The 27,819-nt window shown below is 32.8% G+C and overlaps 3 protein-coding genes across 5 annotated transcripts in view; 1 reads left to right on the top strand and 2 right to left on the bottom strand.

Annotated features, from left to right (window-relative positions):
• Positions 1-18,885, bottom strand: part of LOC123006457 (GTP-binding protein 2) — a 38,776-nt gene extending 19,891 nt beyond the window's left edge. Inside the window, exon 1 of the mRNA XM_044400953.1 lies at positions 18,845-18,885. The gene's annotated coding sequence lies outside the window, so the exon portion shown is untranslated. The remainder of the gene's footprint in view (positions 1-18,844) is intronic.
• LOC123006456 (insulin-like receptor) lies at positions 531-26,297 on the top strand. 3 transcript variants are annotated; one of them, XM_044400949.1, is made up of 15 exons: positions 531-954; positions 17,821-18,165; positions 21,119-21,885; positions 21,936-22,107; positions 22,160-22,421; positions 22,473-22,684; positions 22,741-22,924; positions 22,975-23,144; positions 23,198-23,371; positions 23,422-23,602; positions 23,652-23,737; positions 23,790-24,115; positions 24,162-24,380; positions 24,437-24,702; positions 24,752-26,297. In XM_044400949.1, exons 2-15 carry the CDS (start codon positions 17,991-17,993, stop codon positions 25,740-25,742), a joined length of 4,185 nt encoding a protein of 1,394 aa, XP_044256884.1. In that variant the 5' UTR covers positions 531-954; positions 17,821-17,990; the 3' UTR covers positions 25,743-26,297. The 3 variants fall into 3 exon arrangements, with proteins under 3 accessions (XP_044256884.1, XP_044256885.1, XP_044256886.1); XM_044400950.1 differs by lacking the exon at positions 531-954 and adding an exon at positions 10,023-10,077; XM_044400951.1 differs by lacking the exon at positions 531-954 and adding an exon at positions 12,575-12,597.
• On the bottom strand, positions 26,283-27,800 carry LOC123006459. Its single transcript, XM_044400954.1, has 3 exons — positions 27,646-27,800; positions 26,653-27,593; positions 26,283-26,602 (listed from the first exon to the last, which is right to left on the bottom strand). The coding sequence occupies exons 1-3, from the start codon at positions 27,701-27,703 to the stop codon at positions 26,309-26,311; spliced, it is 1,293 nt and encodes a 430-aa protein (XP_044256889.1). The 5' UTR covers positions 27,704-27,800; the 3' UTR covers positions 26,283-26,308.
• Positions 27,801-27,819: the final 19 nt, after the last annotated feature.

Below are 27,819 nucleotides of genomic sequence, written 5' to 3'. Positions count from 1 at the left end.
ATTAAAAGATTTAAACAAAAAATAAATTTTTGGATTATATTTCTCTTTCGAGTTCAGATTCTGATCGTCTACCTGTGAACACTGGCGTACCATGAGTTGCCTACTTTAATATTGATTGGTTATAACTTATGAGATAACATCATGAAAGTGACATTAGAGGAATTGAATCAATATTGATCCGTTAGGAGTACGCATATTATTATATTAAAAATATTAATATTAGTTAATGTATGTCAATTTATATAATTTCCTTTTATAATTGTAAATAAAAAAATATTGGTTACCTGCGATATAGTTGTTTGATAGGTGACAGTTTTCTGATTTTTTTAAAGTCCTATTGGTTCCAGTCTTATACGAAAGAGGACGCGTTATAGGATAATTTCATGATTCATATTTTCTTACTTTCTCTCGTCAATCGCTATTGCGACGATCCTTGTCTTGCAGTGCGCTTTGTGGCGCGTAAATGTATGCGCAGGAGAACTTAAAGGCATTGTTGGGTGGAGGTGAAAATACACTACCCGTTCGGATTCGTTCGTATTTTCCCATGTTGCCTATGTAGCGCAGTAGCGTGTATAGGTTGCGTTGAATTTAAAAATAAACGGAGTAAGATAAAACGCATAGTGTTTGATTGATGGTTTTTGTAAGATGATGTTATACTATGAATGGCATCGAATTATTTATTAGTGAAAGGTCTGAGTATTTTTGACGGAGTGGCAACATTGTACAACGCAATCGCCAAACAAATATTAGTAAAGTTGTATGTAACCAACTCCAGTAAGCATGGTGGATAAAGTGTATACGACGTTGTTTAGTGGATTTGTTGTGCAATAATATCGTCTTTGGTTTTTAATTGTTCGGATAGTGGAGTTTGAATTGGTTTCGGGTGGCGCTGTCAGTGCTCTGTGCATTATGTTTCGGTAAATAATGGACCTGAAGATGGTGCGATTTTTCAAGGTAAAAAAATATTTCTAGTTACTTTAATATAACCGCAATTTAAAGTGGACCGTCGGCGGTCGTGGGTTCACCTCCTCACAACCACCTCCAATCATTTGTTTGCGTAAATAATACGAACACCCGTTGCCGCAATGTTTGTTTTCGCCAAATTTCCGAGCGTTCTCGTGTGACTCGAGCTTTAATATTCCTCCCAAGCCGCAGCGTATTTTTCTCCGAATGAACAAACGCAGATGTCAATAAACCTAAATCGAAATTACGTCGGATTTTATTCGCAAAATGTTTCGTTATTTCCGTCATGTGGGTTGCAACATAATTTGGGCGAGCTTTTTGGAATTTGGCATCATTTTTTGGGCATGTGTGTTTCGCGCGATCATTCCGCAGAGCTTTTTGCAGCAATGATTCATCACTAGATGGATGATGATGTTTCGGTGGTTCGGTTCATGGCATGTTTATTTTGACTGTGGACATTTTTCTCCGGAAATGATGTTTCTCATGTTTTCTTGGGTGGCGTCTGCGATGTTGTTGCGGGGTATTGATTCGGATCGCCGTCATAACATTCGCCTCCCCACTATGGAGTAACGTATAGTACGGTTTGGGGCGTGGCGAAACCACGTGCTTCATTGCACTCATTTAGATGGATTTCAGATTATATATTCCCATACTGGCTCGATTCATCATTCTTTTTGTCCCTTCGTACGTAACGACCTTCAGAGCCACTCACAAACACCTATACAATCAGTTATTTCAACGGAGAATGCTGCGTGCTACGAATTCACTACAACCAACATAATCTCTCAATGATCTCTTATCACCGACTGTAAACAAAATTTTTATTTGCTATTCACAGCATGCCGCAATTCGATATTTATTGATATTTTATTTCCTATGACACTACTAGCCCACCGATCACCTCAGTTCAGATCTGATCTCTGTCCCCTACATACAAATAAATTATTTCGCGTATACATAATTATAAACTCCTCCTTACCATCAGAAGCTACAACGGAAACAATTAACACTTGTTTCATTTCATTTTATGCGGTGATTTTAATGAATGAATTTTTTTACATTGTGCTACAGGAAGTGTTTGTATGAATTAACTTATTCACGTTACATTAAGACACTTTTTTTGAGAGCAAACATTGCTATAATCATGTTTAGATAAATTTACATAAATAACTTTTATGCTTATTTCTTAAATTTAATATATGGCAACTCAACTTGGATCAAAATTAAATTAAACAAAATGAAACATTGCATTAATAAACAAAAATGAAAATACATTAGACTTTCGACTATCCGAAACAGTCGGAACCACAACTGTTCGGATAATCGAATTTCGGTTAAATCGGAACTAGGAATAAAATAGTAAAAATCGTTTCTAAATGCAAAAAAATGGTTTCAAATCAGTATACAAGTACTGTGTGATAAATGCGGAGGTATGGATAATCGAGAAATTTGTTACATATATATATGTATATATATATATAACGTTAAACATACAACAAAATAAAAATATTGTCAAAAATACACATCTTTTGCCTTTGGCCTTCTTCCCTGAGAGCACATTCATGTTGAAAGTAACAACAAAATTCAAGACAAGTTATTACTACGCCATAAATAACATGTAAATCATTAAAAAAGATAATATTAAAGTTATAACTTCAAGGAATATGTTGATAGGTAACTAATAAACATTAACATTACGATAATGATAATCTCTCAACATCTGTCTATTGTAATTGTTTTGTAAAGAAAGGCATAAATCTATTTTGTTTTTCATTCTGGCAAAAATTTTGGTTAACTTCATTTACAATTCTTATTTTCATTTTACTGTTTTTTAAAGTATAGGAAATAGCAATTAGGGTTAATCGCTGAATAGTAAAAGTTGACTGTATAATTATACTATCTTCGCTGAAGGAGCTGTAAATGGTGTACTAAAACTTGCTTGTACATATAAATAATGTTGCTTTGTAAGGTTGAAATGTAAGTAAATTTTATTAGTGCACAATTTAAAAATTTAAAACGAACGTTGACACTTCCAAAATTGTATTATCAACAACCATAAAATCGAAAATAAAAGGTACACTAACCACTAAACTACCTAATAATATTTATCTTTAAAATTCATTCGCATTTTTACAGCTCGTGATCAAGTTTAAAGTAGTAGTCGTCCCATATTTAAAATACGAAAACAATTTTTTGCTTTTATTGGTAACAAGTTTAGTCACATCATATCTACGAATATATTTCCGGTTTAGTGGCAAATGATGACATTTTTTTGGTAAATTTTGGTGTGTATATATTTTTCTATGAAATTCCGTTCAGGTTTTTAGAAATTGTAAACATTCTTCTTTGTTTTTATAATTTTATTCAAAAACAAAAATTCTATTAAAGCCCGCTGAAGCAATTATTAAATTTGTGATCTTAAATAATATTACTCAGTGATAATCGTTTAATGAAATATTCTGAAACTTGGCTCGCCAATAACATTGATCTTGCCAGAAAATGCCAAGTGTGTATAAACAGACGTTCGATTTGTCTGAAAACAAGACTCATCTCGATGAATGTTTTTATTAAAATCATTGGGAGTAGATGAGTATATTTAGGGTTTGTATTTTTTGTTTATTGCTAAAAATTGGCTTTCCAATTAAGAAATATTGCGGAATTTGTAATATTTTAAATAGCACAAATTCACGACAAACCCACAAAAATTTGTAGTCACATAACTGACCTAGCATTATCATGGTGATATTGGTGAAATGAATTGTATATTTTGGCATTCTTGCTTCATAGAGCAAATCGATCATTTTGTTTTTATTGGTTTGATGCTTTGATTTAATTCCTCCAACATTCTTTGCTAGTTTTTCAATTGCAAATGTAAAGCAATTAATGTGGATTGATATTTGAATCATTCATTAATGGAATGTTTAATATATTAAGAAATACCAATCAAGTAATTTTAACTACAAAACATAAAATAGAATGTGTCTGAAAGAGCAATCATGAAAGTTGGTGTTTGTTAATGAAACCAAGATTTTCCTTCCCTTAATTTACATGATAAAGGAGAAAATTAATAGTCCATTTTCATTGTACCGAAGTCACCCAAAAAGGTTAACGGTCTTTAATTTATTCCCCAGTAGTTATTTCTAAACAATAAACATATTGAGTGTATTAATAATTATTCTATAACGTGTCAATTAATACTAATATATTTATTCTCTCGTCGATTGGTTCCGGATTATCGTGACACAGTAAACATCTTGTAAAATACTGCGTAGCAATTGCAGTGGAAAAATGCGTAGGAGGTAATTCCTCCTATTGTTCGTTTGTAATGAATAAAACGAATATACATATTGTTGAATTTTTTAATATTCAGACAAAATGGTATTACAATCAGCTAAAGATAAGTTTTCAGATATGTAATTATTTCGTTTTATTGAACTCGAATCAATAATAATGTGTGGTATTACGCTTATTAAATTTTTTTTAAATTAATTTTTGTATTGCTATTTTTGTTTCGTTTAATCTTAAATCATTCTTCTACCACAATAATAAACAAAGGAATCAAATGACAGGTATTATAGTTCATGTGTATTATTTACATTCGCACTTTTAACACCTTGACCTAATAATTCTAATGAATATTATTAGAGAGTGGGTGGGACAACAGTAGCCAGTGATATTGATAAATAAGAGCACTCTAGAAACTCTGCGATGTTTTGTTTGATTTTAAATTGTTTTTAGTTTACCTATTATAGAAAGTATGTTTTTTCTTGAATCAAGAGTGAACCCGTCTTGAGATTAAAAGCCGCAGACCAGATGTTGTAAACAGTTTTACAAGCTGCATTTACAACAATTACGATCTAAGTAAATGTTAGAGAATTTTTAGTGCGTGTTAACTGAGATTGAGCTTTTTGCAGCTACAAGGTATTCCACATATCAAGCGCTAACCTATTTTCATCGAAAAACGTTTGTATATTTACATTTTAACTTAAAACACTCAAATCGAGTACCTTGACCTAATAAAATTTATTCGCTGTGATAAAGTGGGTGAGATTGTGATAACCGAATTATCAAATTGTTTTGCGAAGTTATTTGTTATAAAAATGATACAAGGCTAGCGAATCTCAATTGAGAATTTTTTAAAGAAAAGTACCGATCAATCGAAAGTTAGAGTGGTGCATTTTAAAGGTGGTGAAAGCGTAAAAATCAGAGAATTGTTGCCATTCTTTCTGACTTGGGTAGACCAAAAAACCTGTAATAAACCTTTAAATAACTTTCTGAAAAGCAATGGAATGAGAAGTAGTTCAATAAAATCGATGTCTGTGAGAACTGTAAATGGCCTAGCCATCACCAAAAGTGTGGAAACTCGAAGGTGATAAAATCTAGAATTATTTAATGTCGATCTTACTCATTTACCAACACTCATGAATCTATAATGTATTTTCTTACCCTACAACACAGATGCAATACACTATGTTGCAAAAACTTTGAGACAAGTTCCTTGCGTAATGGAATATGATAAACAGATTTGTTGGTAATATTTCAAGAGGAAATTTTAACAAATATTGAGCGTGAGTCGTCGATTTTTAAACGACAAACTTTGTTAGTCTATGTTGAGAAAATATGATTTTTCTGTTTATTTTGCTATCGATAGATTGCCACGTGCTAAAACAATGTAGGTCATTTGAACAAATTGAACTTTTGACACACGGTAATGTTTTTAAATGACGATATAGTTTGTTCTTCAATACTATAAGTCTTTACTAACGTCTGTTTGCCTATTTTTTTAGAAGTGTATATTTCCGAAATAATATTATGGATATGTGACTTTGGACCGTCATAACACGTATTAAATTTTTGATTGATGCAACAGCAAATAATTGCAATTATTCGCCGTTCTGACGTAAGTGTCTATACAATATGCATGGGTTAATAGATAGGCCACTCTATTGCTCTGACATGTTGTAATAAAAAAAATCGAATTTAACCGAAGTACTTAAATGTAATTATGACACGGTGCTCTATTTTATTAATAACTTTATAAGAGACGTATTACATCGACTGTCGTTTAGTCATGTAGTATGTCAAAGTAGACATTATACATACATATTTAGTTACGCTTTGTTTGTTGTTATTTGGGGAAATAATAGTTAAAAGATTCTTCCATGGACGAAACAACTTGAAGCACCTTTATTGCTTTTTTATATTTTATGCTTGTTAACTAGCGAAAAGTATTTGATTAGTTTTTTAAAAAGTCTGACATATTTATTTTTCGTTACTTTTCTACTATCGAAAAACAAGTACATAGTATATACAAATGAAATGCAAAGAAATGATTACTTAGCAACAGTTATTGTTTACATAAATTAACGTTCACTGAAAGGTCTTGAACATTTTGCTGTGGTTTATATAGGGCGTAACCATTATTATCTCAGTTTATCAAACATTATTTGCATGGCATTTTTGAACGAAAGATTATTGAATAGATTGGCGGCTTTTATAGTTTGATTTATTGGTAATTTTTATTGATATTACAAAGATAATTTTTTATTTTGTGAACAGAAATGTCGATAAGATATTATATCTTTACTGTGACCTTTTGTTTTCAAGTTGATGTAAATGCGATTATTATTATTTCATAGTTTTAATCGTCTCTGTTTACAACTTTCAGTAAAAATAAATTTATTTTGCGAAATTACATCAAATCCATTTATTCTGATAACAAAACTTGTATTTTACTCATATTGTGAAAATACTTACTGTATATATGAAAAAAAATGAATGCTCAATCCGCGGGTTTCACAAATTTTTATAAATGTCTAATCTGTGAACATAATTAACAATTACATTTCATGAAAACCAAATCAGCATTTCTCTTGTTTGTGTAATACAAAGTGGCCCATCATACTCATTATCTTGTGGAGACGTGCTGGGAATGAAATAACTATAGTAATTATTGTTAATACGACTGTACTACTTAGAGGATTTTCAAATATCGTCTAGGATACTTAAGAAAATTCTCTCTATTCGGTAAAAACATGAAATATTCTTGAAATTAAATCGCTGTTTATGCTTCTAAAATCTAAACAATTGCCCATCATTTATTAGATTCTCTCATTGACTTCCATTTTTGACCAGGAAAGTGTTTATTTTCGTATCAAACGTGCTTGGGAACTGATTAAATGTATTTGATTGAAATCGTCTTAGGTTTTGTACTTAACAAAATAAAAAAATGTTATCACTTACTTATTCTTATTACAAAGTTGTAGTATATCTTTAGAATAAGTTCATTCACAATTATTTAACATTGTATTAATAAAAAGATAAGCCAAATCTTATTAAAAATGCATTTTTTTTTATTTATTGTTTGAGATTATCAGCACTTTATGCCAGACTAATCTTAATTAAAAATAATTATTAGGAGTAAGTAAAATCTCCAATAAACAAATAAAACTACCATTAGGACATGTGTTTTTCCAAGAGAGATGAAATACAACGACTGGATGGAAATAATGAGAATGACAATACACATGCATATTTAACGGTTGTGCAACCGTTAAATTTGCAAATACCTAATAGCTTTTGAAACAATATGCGGTGCAAGTCCAGAAGCTTAAAAGAATATGTCGAGAACGCTTGTCTAATATCTTGTTACAAATGATGTACTCGGTTTTAAGTGAGCTTTAGAAGAGTGTAACGCTTTTAAACCTATATTGCGTCAAATTTTAAGACGTACATGAAAATTGTGAACTTTAGTAGGCCACACCTGTTGCAAATCACGTCTGTTTGATTTAACGTTGTCATAAACAGAAATAATGTGTGTCAAAAATGATAATTATCATGGCAATAAAGATGAACGTTTTTATATAATATTTGTTTAGTATTAACTGTATTTAGGAAAAAAGTTTTACATTGTTTTGTGTAAAACGAATGGAAGTGGAGTTCTATATCCGTCTTGTTATTTTGAAAAATTAATTTTGAAACATGTAGAGTAAAATACCGTCAACATTGTCGTGGTGATAATTGTAAATTATTAATAATGACGGCATAAATTGTTAATTCTAAAAAATTGTTGTTTTCTTTTGTCGTCGTATTTGCCAGTTTCACGATGATGTTGCAAAAAGAGTTATGAGGATTCGTGAGAAGAAAATGAAATATTAATTTTGACAATGTTTTTTATCCGAAAAAAATCTCAAAGGAACAATATTTATAACTTCTTTTATTAATTTTTTAGTCTCTCTTGTTAATTAATTCCCAGCAACGTATTGCCGAAAAGTCAATAGACCTTTTAGACGGAATGGACAAAGTGTATGAACTTTATGTAAAGAAAATCAAACAACTGTACTTCATAAATTTTAATCTGATGTTGTAAAATTGAAATGTGGGAATTGTGTAGTTTTGTTTCATAATAAATCACTGCTGCTTAAATTTACAGTTTTAAATCACCGTTTAGATTTATAGTTTTGTTACTTATTATTTTTAAAGTTTCATGATTGTGTTGTTTTGTAAACGTTCTTGTATGTTTTATAATATGAAACGGATATGGTAGTTCTTCTTTTACATTGTTGTTGTTTATTTTATTTGTGTAACATGTAATACATGCAAACGAGCACATTGTTTTGTCAACCATGAGGATAATTTTCGTGTTTATCTTATAATTTTCGGTAAATTAAATGTGTATAATGTAATTTACAATCGAGAGTAATTATTTCATAAAAACGTTAATTAAAATTACAACCATTTGTTCACACAGTTCCTTCAAATACATAGATGATTATTAGATGCGTGTTAAAATTGGTACTTAGCTAAATATGTACGTATAATGTAGAAATACACTTTTTAAATTTATTTTTAGTTTTTTTACACGGTTTGTCTATTATGATGATGCAAAAATAGAAACAATTATGCAATTAAACTAAATTATTGTTTGTGCGTATATTGTTTAATTAGGAATCTATTTTTCAAGGCACTCTGCAATTACAAATCCTTATCAGGAAGATATTTTTGTTTAAAATAGAGAAGTTAGTATTGTACCTTATTGTTATTGTCAACAATTACTATAATTAAAATCTGTAGCTTTGATGAGGCGGAATACTTTATTCGTTTCATTTTAAAAAGACTAGGACATTTTTAATAAGGGGCTTACAAAGGGATGTGCTTTTAAAAAAATCGCAAAAAGGCACAGAGCCAACATCTTCATTTTTTCTACATTGTGTGGCTATTTTTATTCGCATGATATATTCGCGACTTTTGATTTTTCGTCAAAGATAGGGCGCTACTAGTCAAAATATAAATAATTTCATGAATGAACTGAGGAATGGCATTTTAAAAATAGCTCATATCTCATACTATTTATACGGGATCTTAATTGAACGGAAAAGTTTCGTTTATTGGCTCGCCCAGACATACGACATTGATCTCCATATTTTTCCGTAAGAAAAATATAAGTAAAACAATAGTGACTAATTTAATGACTTCATTGCAAAGGAAGTTTTAATCATTGAGTTTTAATATGACAGTACTTGACACGGTTGCCTTTATTGGGAAACCTAAACGACAAGCTTATAAATTTATCAACATCAATCAGAAAAACTTCAAAGAAGACGAATTGACAAACCTGTAATAAATATCAATAAAAATACAAATGTGTAATTTACAAAATTTTCTCGACGCAATAAAAGGAAATTTTGTAAACACATTGTAGCCGACAAAGGATGCTGAACGGGAAAAACAGGAGCGAAGCGAGATTAAAACGTGTCTGTTGACGTCATATTTTTTCAAATTTGTGTAAATAAGGAGAAGCTATTTGAATCCCTTTTATTACACCTACTCGGTTCACAACTGAAGTCTAATTAATTTGATTAATTCCTGATTTAGAACAAACCACAGAAACAGTCAATTCATCTCTAATATTTATTTTTATTTAGTTATTTATTCCAAGTCGGAATTACTGGTACCCTCAAACATTATCTTGTTAACCATTTTTGTAAACTTTTTTAAAAGAGTTTTTCTTTCCATTCAATCTTCAGTTGATCTGTGGTCGGTGTTGATTTAGTTTTGACGAAACAGTGTTGAAACATTTTAAAATTTAATGTTTTATTTGTGTTATTTATTGCTGTAAGTCGAATTACATCGCCCAATTAGTAAGAGAAATAATATAGATTACATTATTAAATTACATTATGCAGTCACAATACTCACAATTTTTTAATAATTAATATTTTTAAAGGCCGATTTTGGAAAATTTCAAGTTATACCAATACAAATGTACAGTCTTTTCGTGAAGTTGTAAATTTTAATGGATGTAAGAATGTTTGATGGCCGTTATGTCTAATTAGGGTTGTATTCCCATTTTTCAAATCAAAAGTAAAACAATTATTTCATTATGAAAAAAAACATTTCTTTCAGTACGTGTGGTGACTCAAGTCTCTTTATTGTTTCTAAGCTGCTTTTAGTGGCTATCAGGGTTCTGTAATTATTTTTTCGAGTTAATTTTCCAGGCGATCACATTCTGATTTGTTTTTAATCAGAATTTGCTGATATGTAAGAGCTTCGAATGTTGAGGTTATTGTTAAATATCGTTTGATTGAATTCTTTGAGCGAAGCTCTGGAATGATCCTTTTTGACTAATCAGTAAGAGTTATAATTTTTTATCTTTGTGTTGTCTGTTCAGATTTTACGTTCACTTTGTTTAATTTCTCATGTAATATTTCTAGATACTAATTTAAATAATGGATGATTATTACCAAGAAAAATTAAAGTTAATTTAATCTATGTTGAAACATTAGTCAGATTGAAGTGTACAATTTGTTATTTAAGTATTTATTTCTAAAGTTGCCAAGATCTACACGCAATATACCTAATTAAAAATAAATAAAACTTGTAAGTACGTACAGTTAGTCACCTTGGCATTGTCAGATAAGAAAATGACGTATTACAGTAGTAAAAACAATTGTATTTATTAGATTATATACTCTTGTGTATTGGTAATAACTAATAACTAGTAAGTTTAGAAAATATCGGCTTGTCGCAATAATTTTTAAATCTGAAAAGCGTATCTGATCCTTTTTTAAGCGGATATTTATTTGTTTTTCAATTGTGGGTTGGTTGTTTTCTTTTACTTAGCGGTTGTCTGAGAACATCCATTAACGGAAAATTTGTGATTTATGTTGAAATTATACATTACGAATTGGAGCTAACAAAATAAAGCTTATAGTGTAATAAGATCTCTCACCCACAAATGGTGAAAAAATCCGTGCAAATCTTATAGGATGTCGCAAGATTGCGTATAGACCATGGAACTGTTTTATTCATAGTATGTATCTTCAATAAATATTCTTATCGTATGATGTTTACTACGTGTTATCTATCAGTAAATTATCAGCTAATGAATGGATTCTCATGTCGTAATTTATTTGTACAAATGGTTCCAAAGTGTTTTACAGTCCCGTAAAGGCATGTCCAGTGTGGTACTTTCCAGGTTTTCAAGAATGCTAAATGACGAAACGTATTTTGGTTAGTTTCTGTGTTTATTTTTGGAAGAACTGTATTATTCATGTGACTAAAATAAATCAAGGAAATCTAATTACACACGCATCATCTAACTAGGCTTAAATTAGGTGTTGATTAGAAAAAAAAAACTTTCAAATAATGTATTACGCAGTTGATTTAGTTAACCATATTCAGAGAATGTTAAAAAATTAGGTGGGCGAAATCGTTAAAATAAATTTGTGTAGGACATGTTTTTCAATTTTGTTATACATAAACTGACAAGAGAGTGCTTAAATGTGACTACCTAATTTACTTTCATCAAACGTGACTTCAAATTTAATTGCGATTAATCGATAAGATTGAAAAGTACATTTTCTATTTTGTCTAATTAAAAACGATCTGTTTTTTGCCCTTGCATGACGAGAATCTTGTAAATGTAAAATGTCTTTGTCTCGAGATACAATTTGCATACCCAATAACCGAATGACGAAACTATTAACCTTTTGACCCGGTCTACAAAAATTATATCAAATTGTTTTTCATTAAACGAAGTCAATTTTAGGGCGTTAATTTACAGTTAATGTCTTTACTGTCAAAGGTGACATAGCACTGATTTATATTATTTATCAGTGAGAATTTATATCGGAAAAATTTTAAACTAAAAAAGGACAGGTAAATGAATTAAACTGTTGAAAACAACGTCATTTGATTCTGTTTCATTATTTTTAAAAATGACTTTATTCAGATACACGAGAATAACTGATGCAGTTTAGTATTTATTACATAAAGGTCATTTACCCCTGGTACCCCTTTTCATAGCAACGGTTATATCTTTGTTAGCAACCTATTGAAAAATAATAAAAACTAGTATAATATGGGGAAATCTTTTTGAGAATTGGCCATCTATGTTAAGCCTCCTAGTGATGGGGAAAAAGTGGACACCCCCTTGATGAAATTGTTCAAACTGAGATAATGTCAAGTACGCAGTATTTGTTAACTAGAATCTGATTCGTTGCCAATATTGAAACTCGGTGGTAGGGAGATTGTCATGTGATGGCAACCCTCGCTAGTTTATGTACAGACATGGCGCGAAAACGCCAATTATGTTGCTTTGTGTTACTACCCTTCGAAACTAGAAACTAGAAGGTAAGGACTTGATTTTTTTTCTGTTTTCTTAAATCTTAAAATTTAATTTGTTGATTTCGGTCGCTTGCGCTCAACTTGCGTTGCTGAATGAAAAATCATTATTTCTGAATGTTGTCTAGAATCAAAACAAAAAGATTAAGTAGATGCAGGTGAAAAACATAAACATCAATTTTGCAACTTTTCCAGCAAACAGAATTGCATTTCATCACGTTTTCTCTACTGACGCCAATAAAATCTATTGCAATATCGAGGCTTCATTTTGTGGATTTAATTATGTTGTTTATTACGAAAATTTATGTTAAAAATAGATCTAGCCAAATTCTAAAACCTTAATTAGACTGAAATTGTAATATGAATATGAAATGATAATTAAATGATATTGTGTTCGTATAACAAACTTGTTAGTCTAATATAGTAATTATAGCCTTGTAAGCCTGAAGACTTCATTCAAAAGGATCATCGTTTTTGAGACAACTCTCTAATGTTTTCCACCGTCAATTTTATCACTCTTCAGGTTTATATTTTCAGATGTTTACGATTTAATTCTTCATTTTTAACAAATGGAGTTTTGTTACAATATATTCCCCAAAGTCACGATGTTGGTGGAATTGAGGATAAGTGGGAGAAAACTTCTCGTAACTCATTAAATAATTAATATTCATGTGTACTGTAGGGTTTTAAAAGTTAAAGTTTTTTTAGACTGTCATGCAATAATAAAATTAATTATACAATATTGTACAATCATGTTTCATTCATATTTCAGTTTTGTTATAGATTAAGCGCGACTCACACCTGAACAATAACTCAATTTTATTGTAATATATACGAGTAGGTACATATATTTCAAATAAGTTTCGGTATTTCCCATCTCGTAAGAGAATGATGATTAAATTTGCAAGGACATCATTTTCAATAGAGATGTATAGGATATGTATTTATATTTTGTGGGGGTAATTAGACAAGTAAATATTCTGCACTAAGTATATTTTGGGAGCTCTAGTATAATGTTTTCTTTAATAAGACGAAAACTTGGCATAATATACGACTTAATAGTCTAGCCATTGGTTTATTAGTTTGAATCGAAATTGGTTTACATTATCTTCTTTTTGTTGCAATTGACTGAGCTTGAGCAATAAATAATCAGTCTGATCGATTTAAAGTAACAAATATATTAATAACACAATCGAATTTGCATTAAAACTCGCAAATTGTTGAGACAAACAAGATAAATAACTTTGTTTTTTTACTCTGAATTATTATTTATAATTTCCATAAAGATAACTTCTTCAAAGTTTTGTCTAAGATATTTTCGACTATTAATTGTTTGCGAGTTTTCGAGATTTTTTACAAGAAACTTTTATATATTTCTCCACTGTTGGTTACCACCGGATAAGGTTGCCTTGTTCCGGAAGCTATTAAAGCAAGTTTACAACACAAATACACGTTTTCTGTTAAATATTTTGAATCCAGGCTTCATTGCAAAAGCTTAAAAAGTTTTACGGTAATTCCCAAGCTACCAACTTTTTCCGAAGCCTTTTTTCATTAAAAAGGTATTATTTGTATTTGCCTGTTTATCGCAATTATTTGATTTTGTTTTATGTGGCTTTTGCAAATTTGTTTGTTATATCAAAATTGTCCAAAATTTCAGTTTCTAATAATTGTTATCATACTCATAAGTAATTGGATGGTTGCTTCGTTTAAGTTTAATTACCCTCTGAACTAATTACTAATTGTTTTTTTTAAGCTGTGTACAAACATAACGAGTCACGTTTATATAGTTTTTACAGGATAATTAACTATTTTAACACAGATTGTGACATGTTTTATGTATTCAACTGTAATTTAGTACGCTTGTAGTTTGAATTTTAAATTGGAATCGAGCGTTTTTCCATTGGAGCACTATATTGTAGGAAAAATCTAATGAAGTGTTTTTTATGAAGCAAACGTTTTAAATGTAGTGCAGAAAATGAGGCTGCAACCATTTTTAGAAGGGATGATAAAATTCAGTGCCTATCACAGACAAATAGATTAAAAGGGGCAATTAATTAATACCTTTTGAGGATTTGATTTTAATTCAAAATTAGGTATTTCCAAATTGATAATTAGTTTCTCTCTACTGATTCCACCTGTTGAGCTCTGCAATTTAATTTAATTGCAATTAACTGATCACTAAACGTGCAATTATTTTAATGATTTTCTTACGGATTGATGTATCGAAATACAAATTTTGTATTGTATGATGCACTTAAAAAAATCGAATTGATTCAAATTAAGTTTCAATGAGAGTTTAATAATAAATAAAGTCGTGGGTTTCCTCTACGCCTGTTTCTGATCACTTGGAAGATATAATCATGACTAAGGTTCGGATTACATGGACGAAAAATCCGTAAAATATGCCCCTATATATGCACGTATTTTCACAAAAATATGCACAAGATGTTAACAAATATGCTCCAATATATGCCAAATATGCGTCGATATGCATAACTTTTAACAATAAAAAATCAAAGTTGGGATAATTTTTTATCCTCGAGTACACTAAACTTTGAATTTTCGGTATCTTGAACTGCACACGATGAACGAAAGAGAATAAATAAATTGGTTTTGCCTCAGACAAGCCATTTTAATAACCTAGTAATTAAGCGTTTCTAAAAAATCTGTACTTTTCAGATCACATCTCTAAACAATTTTGCTAAAATTCAGTTGTAGGCAACTACTTATCCGCATGGAAGGATTATACCCATACCATGTGGATAAAAAGTATGGAACCAAACGTTTTTGCTTATTCATGTTTTGGAAAAACTAATTAATGAATAATAAAGTAGGTACTATAAAAATGTGGTTTTTCAAGAATAAAGTTTTTGAAATTTTATTTTGTTTTTGAGTTCTACAAAAAATCGTATAACTCAAAAACTAAACAAAATTTCGTCCTCAAATATACGATCACATTTTTTATATTACTTTAATTTATATTAATAATTTTTTTCTGGAGGCAAATGATTAAAAAAAACCGCTTGGTTCCACTTTATATTTGCCCTGTATAAAACGAATTTAAAAAGAAAACACTCCGCAGGATACTACTTCTTTGAGTCCGGCTTACGAATTATCGGTTGTTTTTTCTTTAACACATTTTGTAATCGGATCATTTTTCTTAGTGTCCAATTTTTAACTTGAACTGAAATTTTTAATCGGAAATTTATAATTTGAAGAAAATATGCACAACTTAACTTTAACTAAAATTTTTAATAGGAAAGTGTTTTCAAGAAAATATGCACAAATATGCAATATTTCCTAAAATATGCACGAAGTTGCCAAAATATAAAAAATATGCATTTTTTATTTGGGTTATTTTTGAAACAAAAAAAAATTAGATATGCGTAGAAAACTTCCATTTTACCTCTTAATAACAATTACTACTTACCTCTTAATAACAATTATGCACTTTACATACATATAATCCGAGCCTTAATCATGACTAAGACATTGTTATGTACATTTTAAGGATGAATCTTTTTCACGAGACAATTTACCACTTTTAATATATTCTGTTACCAAGGCAACTTGTACACAAAATGTTAAATCTCTTTCTAAATTTGTTTTCAGCGGTAAAATGTCTCCAGAGACTGATGTAGCATGTAGCACACATCAAAAGGATTTTAAATTGTCCCTAACAATGTATTTGTTTTGCTCCAGAATAGATCAACAGGGAGGTTTAGTACTAAATTACTACAAGATTATACGCCAAAAAGCATAAATTTCGATTAATTTTTTTATTACAGTGCTATTTCAATTCAACCATTTTATCGAAATGGTGTGCTAAAATTTTTACTATTACTACCGATTTCAATCGATATTACCATTTTGACGTGGGCGGATGGTGTACGTTATTCTACAACAAGAATAAAAACGCAACGCAACAGGTGACAACAGTGAAATAAACTAATACATTTCATTCAGAGAAGGATTTTATAAGATAATTTTTGTAAAAATATTTTTTTATTCTAAATGCGGCCAGTACTTAATCTTCTAAACTTAAACACACAGAAGCAAAAGAACCCAAATTGGTATTGACAACCACTTGTGGGTGTAGGACTTGTATTTAGCAAGTCCATTTTTACCCTCCGAAAACAAAACAAAAATAGTTTTAAGATTAAATAATTCATTTTGTTCAAACTTCGTAACGTGAACAAAAATAACACTGACCCCAGACGTGTTATTGTCTAAGTCGTAAGGCTATGCTATTTCATTCTGAAAAAGGTCAGAATCATCTTCTTTCGTGACCGTGTAGCGTAAAAGTACACAGAGCCTACGCATGAATAAAAACACTTGTAGGCGTAGCCAATTGTGCTAATTGTAATTATTAATAAATAAGTTTTATGTTCTACTCCTTCCACTTGGAAAACTACGAATGTTCAAACTTTATTATAGGTAGGTATTGGTTGACAATCGTTCTTTCTGCAACGTAATTACGGTTTTGCGTCGACAAATTGCATTTTGTCTTAAACTTGGGCCTATTATCTTCAAACGTACCTATTGATCTTTCATCCGACCTTGTCTGAGGACAATAAAACGATTCCAAGATAAAAAAATTACTTAATGTGAACTATTAAATCTCAATTTTTTTATACTCTAATTTCAACATTTTTACTGGTGTCCAGGGCCGTGACGAAACAATTAGTTGTTTCTAAAAGTTTGTTGTCACTTAAATTAGCAAGCAGACAAGAGGTATTTAAAATCTATCATTTTTCTCTGAAGCTCAATCTTTCCAATTTTCTCAGAGTAAAAGGTAAAAGGTTGTTAAAACTTTTAGTGGCATGGTGAATCCACGTGGTTTTTCTCCAAATCAGCAGCACGTCTTGATTGGTTGTCAGAATGATCATTTGTTGAAAATAAGAAATATTTGTGTAGCGGTTTTAATACGCAAACAATTTATTTGTTATATGTCATAATTATATAAAATAAAACTATTATCAGCTTGTCGCGATCGTAAAGAACGGTTGACGTGTAAATACGAAGGTTCATTGCCCGACCAGGATCTCCACAGTACTACGTTAACTTGTGTTTAATTAAATAATGACAAATTTGGTGATTGTTAGGTGTTAAAAGCCGACCGGTGGGGCCCCAGTCGCGTCTCATTCGAGGAAACGTACGAATGAACGTTCAATTTTTGCTGAAAATAGTAACTCGTGTGTAGTGCTGGTCTGAAGGCTCCTTTTGTTTCAGGTGTAACCTCGAGCGAGCACCGGCAGTTGGTTTTTGGACATCCAGGCCGAAGTGAATAACATGTTTACATTGATCGAGCTCTGCGTCATAAGTTTACAGAAATTCTGTACGACGCGACTTGGCGAACCTTGCACGGGCCCCAGCAGACCCATGTCTATGTATTGCCACTGATGGCCGCGACCGGCACTGCCACAACGGCCCAACAGCGCCGCTCCTTCAGCTGGCTCGGCCCAGGGCCGGTGCTCCACGCGGCCGCTTTATTCATCCTCTTCGGCAGCGCAGTCTTCGTTGGCGCGAACCAACTGCAACCCAGTTCTGACCTCGCACACCAAAACGGAGGTGAAAGTGAGTAGGATACGAGGATCCGGCCAACAGGGAAATAACGCCGGTTCATGCCGGTCTTTGCGATTTGGGAGACAACTGACTCCCATGACTCATGGCTTACATTGTTGTTTACTCAGTGATCATGGAAATTTTCGATTTTTTTATTATCTGTAGCAAGTAGCAATGTTTCGCAACTGGCTGCAATCTGATGGAATGTCACTCGAGTGTTTTCAGAAGATCACCAACTACCACACACACAAAATGGCCAATGAATTAACACTCACATTGAGGCAAACCGGAGTTGTAAGGATCAACGTGATACGATTTCATCAAGACAGTACAATGTTTACATTTTTCCACTTAATCCGGGGTTGACAAACTCGCTTTATTTCTTAACAAACATACTTTGAAAATTCTAGTAACTATTATCAAATGGCATCGTTTTAGTTAATCCGGGATTGACAAACTTAGTTTTATTCGTGTTAACAATAAACAGAACCTTTTAAATTTCAATAAAATTCAATTGGCAGGATGGTTCTAAAAGCCATACGATTGCATCTTTAGAGTTATTAGCTGAATTGTGTAATCCTCAATAGAAAAACGTAACTTTATGAGCAGTGTAAAACACAATATTGACGATTTGCAAGTAACTGTAAGTAATTGTAACCTACTTTGGAAAGGGTTGGAAAAATTTACTTACGTACAGTTTGGAGAAGAATCTTAGCCAGAGGAAAACAAAAATCTGCGAAAAAAATATTATTAATTATATAACTATGGTTAACAAAATAATTATACCACTTCTACAATATTTTTGTCAATGTTTGACATTTCACGTAACTACCATCTTGTTTTAAAGTCATTACCAACCTAATTTAAACTCAGCACAATGATGGCGATTTAATCAAAATTCATATCAATATCATTAATTAAAATAATAAACGTAATTTCATTTTGAAGTAAATATTATGACTTCAATTTCTTATTGCCATAGAGTTGTTTACGGGCGAATGACCGTTTGACGATTGAAAGCGCCATCTGCCGGATTAACCTTCAACCCTAATTTACCGCGAATTTAATTCAGTTCTTTTATTTAAATAATATTTTTTAAATTTATTTTTGAGACATTTTTCAATCAAAGTAAATGGGATCTTACTTTATATAGGGCGGTTTTGAAACAAAAGATAAAAAAGTCGTAACAAACATTTTTCGTAACTCGGACCTTTAAAATAATTCGCTGCCATAAATATACGATTGTAAAGTCTTTTTTCAACTCAATCATTAATATACAACGCTGAATCACAATTAAGTAAGTACGAGAATGCATTTTTGAAGCAACAGATATCAAATGCAACGACTCAAGAGTTTCTGGACGATATACACAGCCCGTAAGATGTATTTTTTCTCAGTAACGGTGCGAAAAATTTTATTAGGACTCTGTATGTTATGGTTTACACTAGTAAAATGTTGCCTATTATCTTAAAACCATCCTGTATAAGCAGCGCATTACGTTACTGATATTTTTCGCTGATTTACATTATGTACAGCTGATTAAATTTTTTAATCGCCTTAAAACATGATTGTTTACATCGTTGTTGATAAAAAGTTGAATGCAAAAACTATGACTTTGTAGTGTAATTAATTTTCTTCAGGAAAAGTTAATTCTGGGAAGCTTTTATTAACCATTTTTCCAATGATGAATTTGACGGTTGTACATCTTCCATTCCTTTAAACTTATTATAGAAGGAATTGTTCCGTAAAGGTGCACTTTTCGCTTCTTATACATATCTAGCGCCGACCATAGGTGTACATTGCCAGAAATGTTTTGAATAAAGAAGATTTAAATTGGATCAAGGTTGATAAACTTGACTCATAGAAAATCCGGCGGTTGTGACAGCCCACCTGACAATATTTTATAACGATTAGTTAATACCTATATTAACATAATCTTCAAATATTCCTATTACACCCACCAAGCATCGAGATAAAATTGATTTATTATTTGTTTTGGCAGTTAAATAGCGTTTCTTCTTTCACTCTTGGGAGCAGTTGTCTATGTCTTTGTCCTCTCGTACTATTTTCGGTATTTCCTGAATGAGAATTCTGATGTTTCATGCAGGAAAATTGAGCTCTTGCATATTGCATAGGTACTTACAAGCTCCACCACTGGTTTTGTCCTTCGGATGGCCAGTAACCCCGTTGGGCTGCACAAACACAGCGTCTCGCAAATTCCGAACGTTAAACTGCATTCCGGACGGTCGCATTCTTGTAGGCTTCTTCAATCTCACGACCTTCTTAGTTCACAACTAGTGTGCTTCATGCTACCCTTAATTAGTTCCGACGCTGTTTTTTACGTCATTTTTCAGGCGACTGCTACCTGAGACTCCAGCAGCCGCCTCGGTATCATCAACCGACTCAAATCAAATATTTAGCTTTTGCTGATATTGTTACAGCCAGTTCCTCAACACTTGTACAGTTATGAACGGCTGCAACACCAGTTCACTCATTAAAATCACTTCACGTTCTCCTTTATTGCTTCTCGTCTATTGTTGCTGGAACATTTTACAAATCCTCTTATCTTAAAAGAAATTGAGCACAACTGTATTGGAAAATGCATTGTTAATAATAAAAGCTATCTATTTATTTCGCCTTTCATCAAGTGATAATTGCGTTTGTGTTATTCATTGACCATTTTCGTAAGTTATGATAATGCGAATGTGGTTTTTTATGCATTTGTAGTAGATTGTAGTAGTTTTATTTTTGGTGATCTGCTCCAAATATGAAAGATCTAAAAATATAGTTGGTGGCGTTTAATTTTTTGTTCAAAAGCATGGAGATAAAAATTGTAATTAATGGTGTTTATTATCTAAAAATAGCGCGTTTTTTGCTTTCATATTTAAGCAAGTTAATTGGAGTGCATATTGATATATTGATTATGCCGCTTTTGTACTTTCGCTAACATTTTTGTTTGTTGCAGTTTGTGAAAGCGTGGATATTAGAAATACCCTGGATTCGTTCAACAGGTTAAAAGGTTGCCACGTGGTAGAAGGCTTTGTGCAGATTTTACTTTTTGATAATGTGAACGAGACTGAGTTATCCCTTTTAAGTTTTCCAAACCTAACCGAAATAACCGATTATTTATTACTGTACAGAGTGAACGGATTGCGAAGTATAGGACAGTTATTCCCGAATTTGAGCGTCATTCGAGGACGTTCAACGTTTTACACTTATTCATTCGTCGTATTCGAAATGTCTAGTTTACAAGAAATTGGTCTGTATTCATTGACTGACATTACTCGCGGGCTGATAAGGATCGATAAAAATCCTTCATTGTGCTTCGTGAACTCGATCGATTGGGAAGCGATAGCCCATGAGAAAGGAGAACATTTTATAAAAAACTTAAAATCACCAAATGAATGCCCGATTTGTCCCGGCGATGAAAAGGAGGACGAATCGAGCAATAGCGTGGCACATAATATACATTGCCATAAAGCACCTCACCGCTCCGACAGCGAAAATTTCGATAGAGATGTTCATCTCTGTTGGAATCGACAACACTGTCAGAAGATTTGCCCTCCGAAATGCAAACATGCCTGTAACGCTAACTTGGAATGTTGCGACGAGAGCTGCTTAGGTGGATGTAGTATAAATGATACCAAACTTTGCACTGTTTGTAAAAATCTCAGCATGAAATTTGGGGCAAATAAACAATGTATGTCAAGTTGTCCCCGCGATTATTATCAGGTTTGTGATCACTTCAAATGTTTCTTAACGTAAATTTAATTTTATTACAGTATTTAGAAAGGCGCTGTATCTTGAAGGATGAATGTAAAAATATGAAGAGACCTTTGAATTTTCAACAACAAGGTGGATCCGAAAAACCTTTCAAAATTTTCAACAATTCCTGTATTTTAGAATGTCCACCTAATTATATGAGTAATGATACTCATTGTATACCGTGTCAAGGTATATAATCCCCAACTGTGTTTTTCTTCCAATTTTATTTTTTTCTTTTAAGGGAATTGTATAAAAAAGTGTGCAGGAGTGAATGTTGATAGTATAAATTTAGCAAGACAGTTGAAAGGTTGCACCCACATTACAAGTTCTCTAGAAATACAAATTCGGGGCGGCCGAAATGTTGTTAATGAATTGGAGGAAAGTCTGGGCATGATTGAAGAAATCGACGGTTATTTGAAAGTAGTCAGATCATTTCCTTTGGTTTCATTAAATTTTTTGAAAAATTTGAAAGTGATACACGGTAGACAGTTAGAAAGCCAAAAGTGTGTACCAAAAATCCTTTATTTCTTTTGTCACAGTTTGAAAATTTTTAGATATGTTTTCGTTGTACTTGATAATCAAAATCTCCAAGAACTGTGGAATTGGGAAAATAATAAAACGCTTAAAATAGACACCGGACGTTTATTCTTTCACTTCAATCCAAAACTTTGCATCAGAGAAATTGAAAAGTTGCAGAATATTACCCACATTGTCGATGTTACTGAATTAGAAGTAGCGAAAAATTCGAACGGCGACAAAATTGCATGTATGTAGAACATCATTACATCATTATATTTTGTATTTTTTTATTGTATCACTTAGGTGATCTCCAAGTTTTAAAAGTAGATAAACCCAAAGTAGTGAATAGTAAGGGCGTCGTTTTGGAATGGGAGCCGTTTAAAATTGACGATCCACGAAAACTTCTAGGCTACATAGTCTATTCAATAGAAGCACCAACCCAGAATGTTACGTTATATGATGGTCGAGATGCTTGTGGAGGAGATGGGTATTTACTCTTTAATTAGAAGTTACAGTAGTGCAAAATAAATATTGCAGATGGCGTGTTGATGATGTTGCAATTCCTGAAAACGAAATGAATGTAACACATCCACTTACATCGTTAAAACCCTACACACAATACGCATTTTATGTAAAAACTTACACGATAGCTACTGAAAGAAGAGGTGCACAAAGTAACATTTCGTATTTTACTACGTTGCCTGATAGTAAGTCATCTGCTTGTATGATTATGCCATTAAATTAATTTATGCTAATCTAGCTCCAACGGCGCCTGTTGGCTTAGAGGTAGTTAGTAATTCGAGTAACTCTCTAAAGTTATCGTGGAGACCACCTAAATCTCCCAATGGCAAACTTACTCACTACATTGTTAGTTTGAAAAGACACAACAGTACTAGTCCAGATCTTGATGAAATGGAGCATTATTGCAAATCACGTAAGTACAAAATCTGAAGTTATTATCACCCTAATTGTGGTTGGTTTTAGCGTCAAGTCGCCCAAAACACCTCGTCCCTGTTAGTGTTCCTCCACTTACTTCAACGACAACAAATAATGACACTTGCCAGTGTTCAGAAACTAAACAATCAACATCATCAATCAATGAAGATGTTGAGAAATCACGAATTGATTTTGAAGATGAATTACATAACGCGGTTTATGTGAGAAAGTGTGTAGGCCAATTTTTTTGAAGTTCAAATAATGGTTGCACTTTTTAGGCCGAATTTTTCAGAATCTCGCAAAAGACGTGACACTGATACTGAACATTCAAATACGAATCGAATTTTGAATGAAACTGAACCAGGTACTACATTTATTATAGCCATAATTTTCATTAATTTCTCTTAAAATTACAGGAACAGGTGTGTATATTTCGTTCAGTACTGAAGTCACGGGGACAGAATTTTACATGCCAAACTTGCGCCACTATACAGTTTATGAGATAAACGTTCAAGCTTGTAGAGAAAAAACCAATGACAAACTTGACACTGCTCCCTTCTGTAGCAGTAGAAATATGAAAACACATCGGACACTAAAGAAGAAAGGTGCCGATGATATAAAACAAATTGAAATTAAAAACCAAAGTTTAGGAATGGTGTCACTTACGTGGAAAGAACCGGATGCTCCAAATGGGTTGATCTATTGTTACATAATAGAATATAAAAATTTAGATAAAGAAAATGTGAGTTTTCAATGTTAAATTTTTCTTTGTAATAGATTTTTTCCAGTCCAAGGCTAATGAAGAATATATTACACACGCGCGTTTTATCAATCAGAGTAGGATCCATACACTGAAAGCATTATCGCCTGGAAATTACAGTGTTCGAGTTTCTGCAACAACGTCAGGCGATTATGGGAAATTTTCTAAGGAGGCGTATTTTTATATTGAAGAACGGCCATCTAACACTTATGTGACCTTGATTGTTTGTATGCTCATTCTGGTGATAGTGAGTTATCAACAATGGTAATAGTAACTCGTTTTGTAACAATTAATTACTTCCAGAGTTTGGCATTGTGTGCATTTTGTTTTTACAAGAAAAAGAAAGCCGACAAGGAAAGTATGCGACTTATTCCTTCGGTCAATCCCGAATATGTTCCAAGTGTGTATGTTCCGGACGAATGGGAGGTGCCTCGTAAAAAAATAGAACTGATTAGGGAGTTAGGACAAGGAAGTTTTGGTATGGTATACGAGGGTATCGCCCAAGACGTTCGCGGAAAGGCACAAATTAAGTGTGCTGTGAAGACTGTTAATGAGCACGCCACCAATAGGTATGTGAATGTGTTTGAAAATGCAATGACCAAGTTTGATGAATTGTAGGGAGCGTTTGGAGTTTTTGAACGAAGCCTCTGTTATGAAGGCTTTTGATACGGCTCACGTTGTAAGATTGTTGGGAGTCGTGTCGCAAGGACAACCTACACTTGTGATCATGGAGCTGATGGCGAATGGTGACTTGAAGACCTACCTGCGTTCCCACCGTCCAGATGCTGAAGTGTATGATCCTGCAACAGCGAAGCAACCCCCAACTTTGAAGCAAATTTTGCAAATGGCGATAGAAATAGCCGACGGAATGGCTTACTTGTCGGCCAAGAAGTTCGTTCATCGCGACTTGGCAGCTAGAAATTGTATGGTAGCAGAAGACTTGACTGTAAAAATAGGTGATTTTGGTATGACACGTGATATTTATGAAACGGACTATTATCGCAAAGGCACTAAGGGGCTGCTTCCGGTGCGATGGATGGCCCCGGAGAGTCTCAAAGACGGTGTATTTACTAGTAATAGTGATGTTTGGAGTTACGGAGTTGTGTTGTGGGAGATGGCGACACTGGCATCGCAGCCTTATCAAGGGTTGTCGAATGACCAAGTTTTGCGATATGTGATCGACGGGGGTGTGATGGAACGGCCGGAGAACTGTCCCGATAAACTTTACACTTTGATGAGATACTGTTGGCAACACAAACCATCAGCACGACCTTCATTTTTAAAGTTATGCTCATTGTTGTTAGAGGATGCCAGCACTAGTTTTGCTCAGGTGTCGTTTTATCATAGTGCAGCTGGAATAGAAGCTCGGTCGTCGCGTCCAACACCATCGCCGTCGCAAGATGATCCGAGTACCCCGCTCCGGATGGCTGGAGACCACGATGTCAATTTTTCCCTCAATTCGGACGACTCAAACGACGAGTTCGAAACAGACGCTGAGACTCACATTAGGTTTCCCAGTATTCCCGTAGAGAACAAGGATGGAATCACCACCGCTAACGGTTACGTGAGTGGATGTCCCACAAATGGTGCAGCAACAACTCAGTGCTAGCTACATATCACATCTCAGTTGAAAGTATTTCCTATAAAGATCTGACTATTGCAGCAAGAGACATAAATAAGTAACATGACTGTTTTTGTAAAGTAGTTATAAGTTTAAATTACCAAAGATATTTTCTTCAGTTGCTGAAAGGCCTACATTTTACAGAAAAAAAAACAGTGTTCATTAGCAAGTCATTAACTAAGTGAGGCGTATTCAGTGAGCCTGAAACCATAAAGACTAGTCTATTGATTTTCCATTCTATGGGATACTCTAAGATTCTTGTCTACTCAATATTTCATATATGTAAAAGAAATGAAACTAATTGCCTTATTAGTTAAAGTAATTATATAATGTGTAGCATCCCATAAAGACATTCTTTGGACAATTGCCAATCAATACATTGCAGCCTGACTCTGAGTTCCTGTTATCTTATTGATGATTGGTAGTCACAACTACTTTATTGTACCTACCTATTTATATTTTAGTTAAATTTTGTACTCTGTAATATAATGTACATTATTTCTTTATTATTTTATATAAAAGAAAATAAACTTATAATCTGAACTATATTTTCATTACAAAAATTTCATACTATCCGGATTATCAATCTTATCAACATTTTCTTTGATCATTCGCTCGATATTAACTTTATCCAACTCCTGCTGAATCCGCTGTTTCACCGGAGCTTCTAAAGCGTCCATAATTTGATACCGCAACAAATTAGGAAGCACATTCACTGCAAATTCGATCACATAATCCACGGTTCCTGCACCATCAAACCTTATTTGAATATTGCCCAATTCCAACTGAATATCTTCCAACTTTGGAGCATTTCGTGTATCCATTGTTTGACTGATCGCAAGTTGAACCTTAAAAAACACAATTAGCATTACACCAACTCTATATTACCCTAACATACCCTCAAATATTCTACACTGAAAGACACGGTTCCTGCTTTTGACATAAACCCAGCAATCAGAGAAACTTCCCAATGACTTGTTCCTTCCATCTTTTGCGTCCCAACCTCAAGAAGTGCATACACACTGTTATTTTTGATCTCAAAAGTTATATCACCGACTCTATGAATTGAAGATAATCCATACAACCAAGTATGTCTCATGTATACATCAAAAACACCAACACTAGTATTGTAATCGTTGACTTTGTAGGGATCATACTTGGCATTTCTAATTTTGTGACGGATATCAATAATAAGCTGATCAAAAGGCGAAATTGAATTGGGAAACTTCTGGGGAATTTTCCTGACTTGCTTATTGACATCATTCCTCAAATTCGTGTTGACTTCACGCAAAATAAACGGTTTGATAGAATCAAAGATGAAGGTACCCACAGAATTGATAACTCCTTGGAACATGTTAGCGAAAAATCCCAATCCTTTGAAGTCCATAGCGATTCCTTTAAAAGTAATATCCATATCCATATCTTGAGCTTCCAACTGCCCACTTCTTGTGATTTCCAAAGCTGCTATGGTTTTTACATACACGTCGGTTAGTTTCACAGTAAATGGACCTTTGGCTGACGACATGAAAGTTCTCAGCGTGTAATTTCCTTTAACGTCTAGTGTTTTAATCGTTAAGGCGGCTTCCACTTTCATCACAGTTATGTCAGCTTTAATATGATGTATTCGAAATTTGGACAAACCATACAGTTTTACGTTTTCGAAATTCATTTTTCCCAAAGAAAATGAATGTGCTAAGGGGGGGATCAACAAGGGATCGGGGACTGGCGCACCGGGGATTCCCACAGGATCATCCTTCTTGTAATGCTCTAAGATTTGGAGAATTTGTTCACTAATTTTCTGTTCATGTTTTTGGATGATTTGTTGTTGCGCATCTGATACTAAAATTGTCAAAGTAACTATTTTAATATGTTTGTAGTGCTTTTCTCATACCTTTACTGTGACAGAAGTTCAAAGAAAGCAAAAATAGAAAGATGCTTAAACTACGCATTGTATCACTCACTGTATAAGTAGCTTTAATTAAGTACAACTGAACGATGTTAACTCAGTTGAAAAGGATGTCTGTTAGTATCTGTTGTCTGGTTAAAGGTCACAAACTTATCGTAA

This window comes from Tribolium madens, unplaced genomic scaffold (assembly GCF_015345945.1).
Source record: "Tribolium madens isolate multiple individuals breed KSU strain unplaced genomic scaffold, Tmad_KSU_1.1 Scaffold_2;HRSCAF=44;Tcas5.2_LGX, whole genome shotgun sequence".
In the NCBI taxonomy this organism is placed as follows: domain Eukaryota; kingdom Metazoa; phylum Arthropoda; class Insecta; order Coleoptera; family Tenebrionidae; genus Tribolium; species Tribolium madens.
Note: the sequence above shows the minus strand (reverse complement) of the source record. Positions and strands in the feature narration are given on the sequence as shown.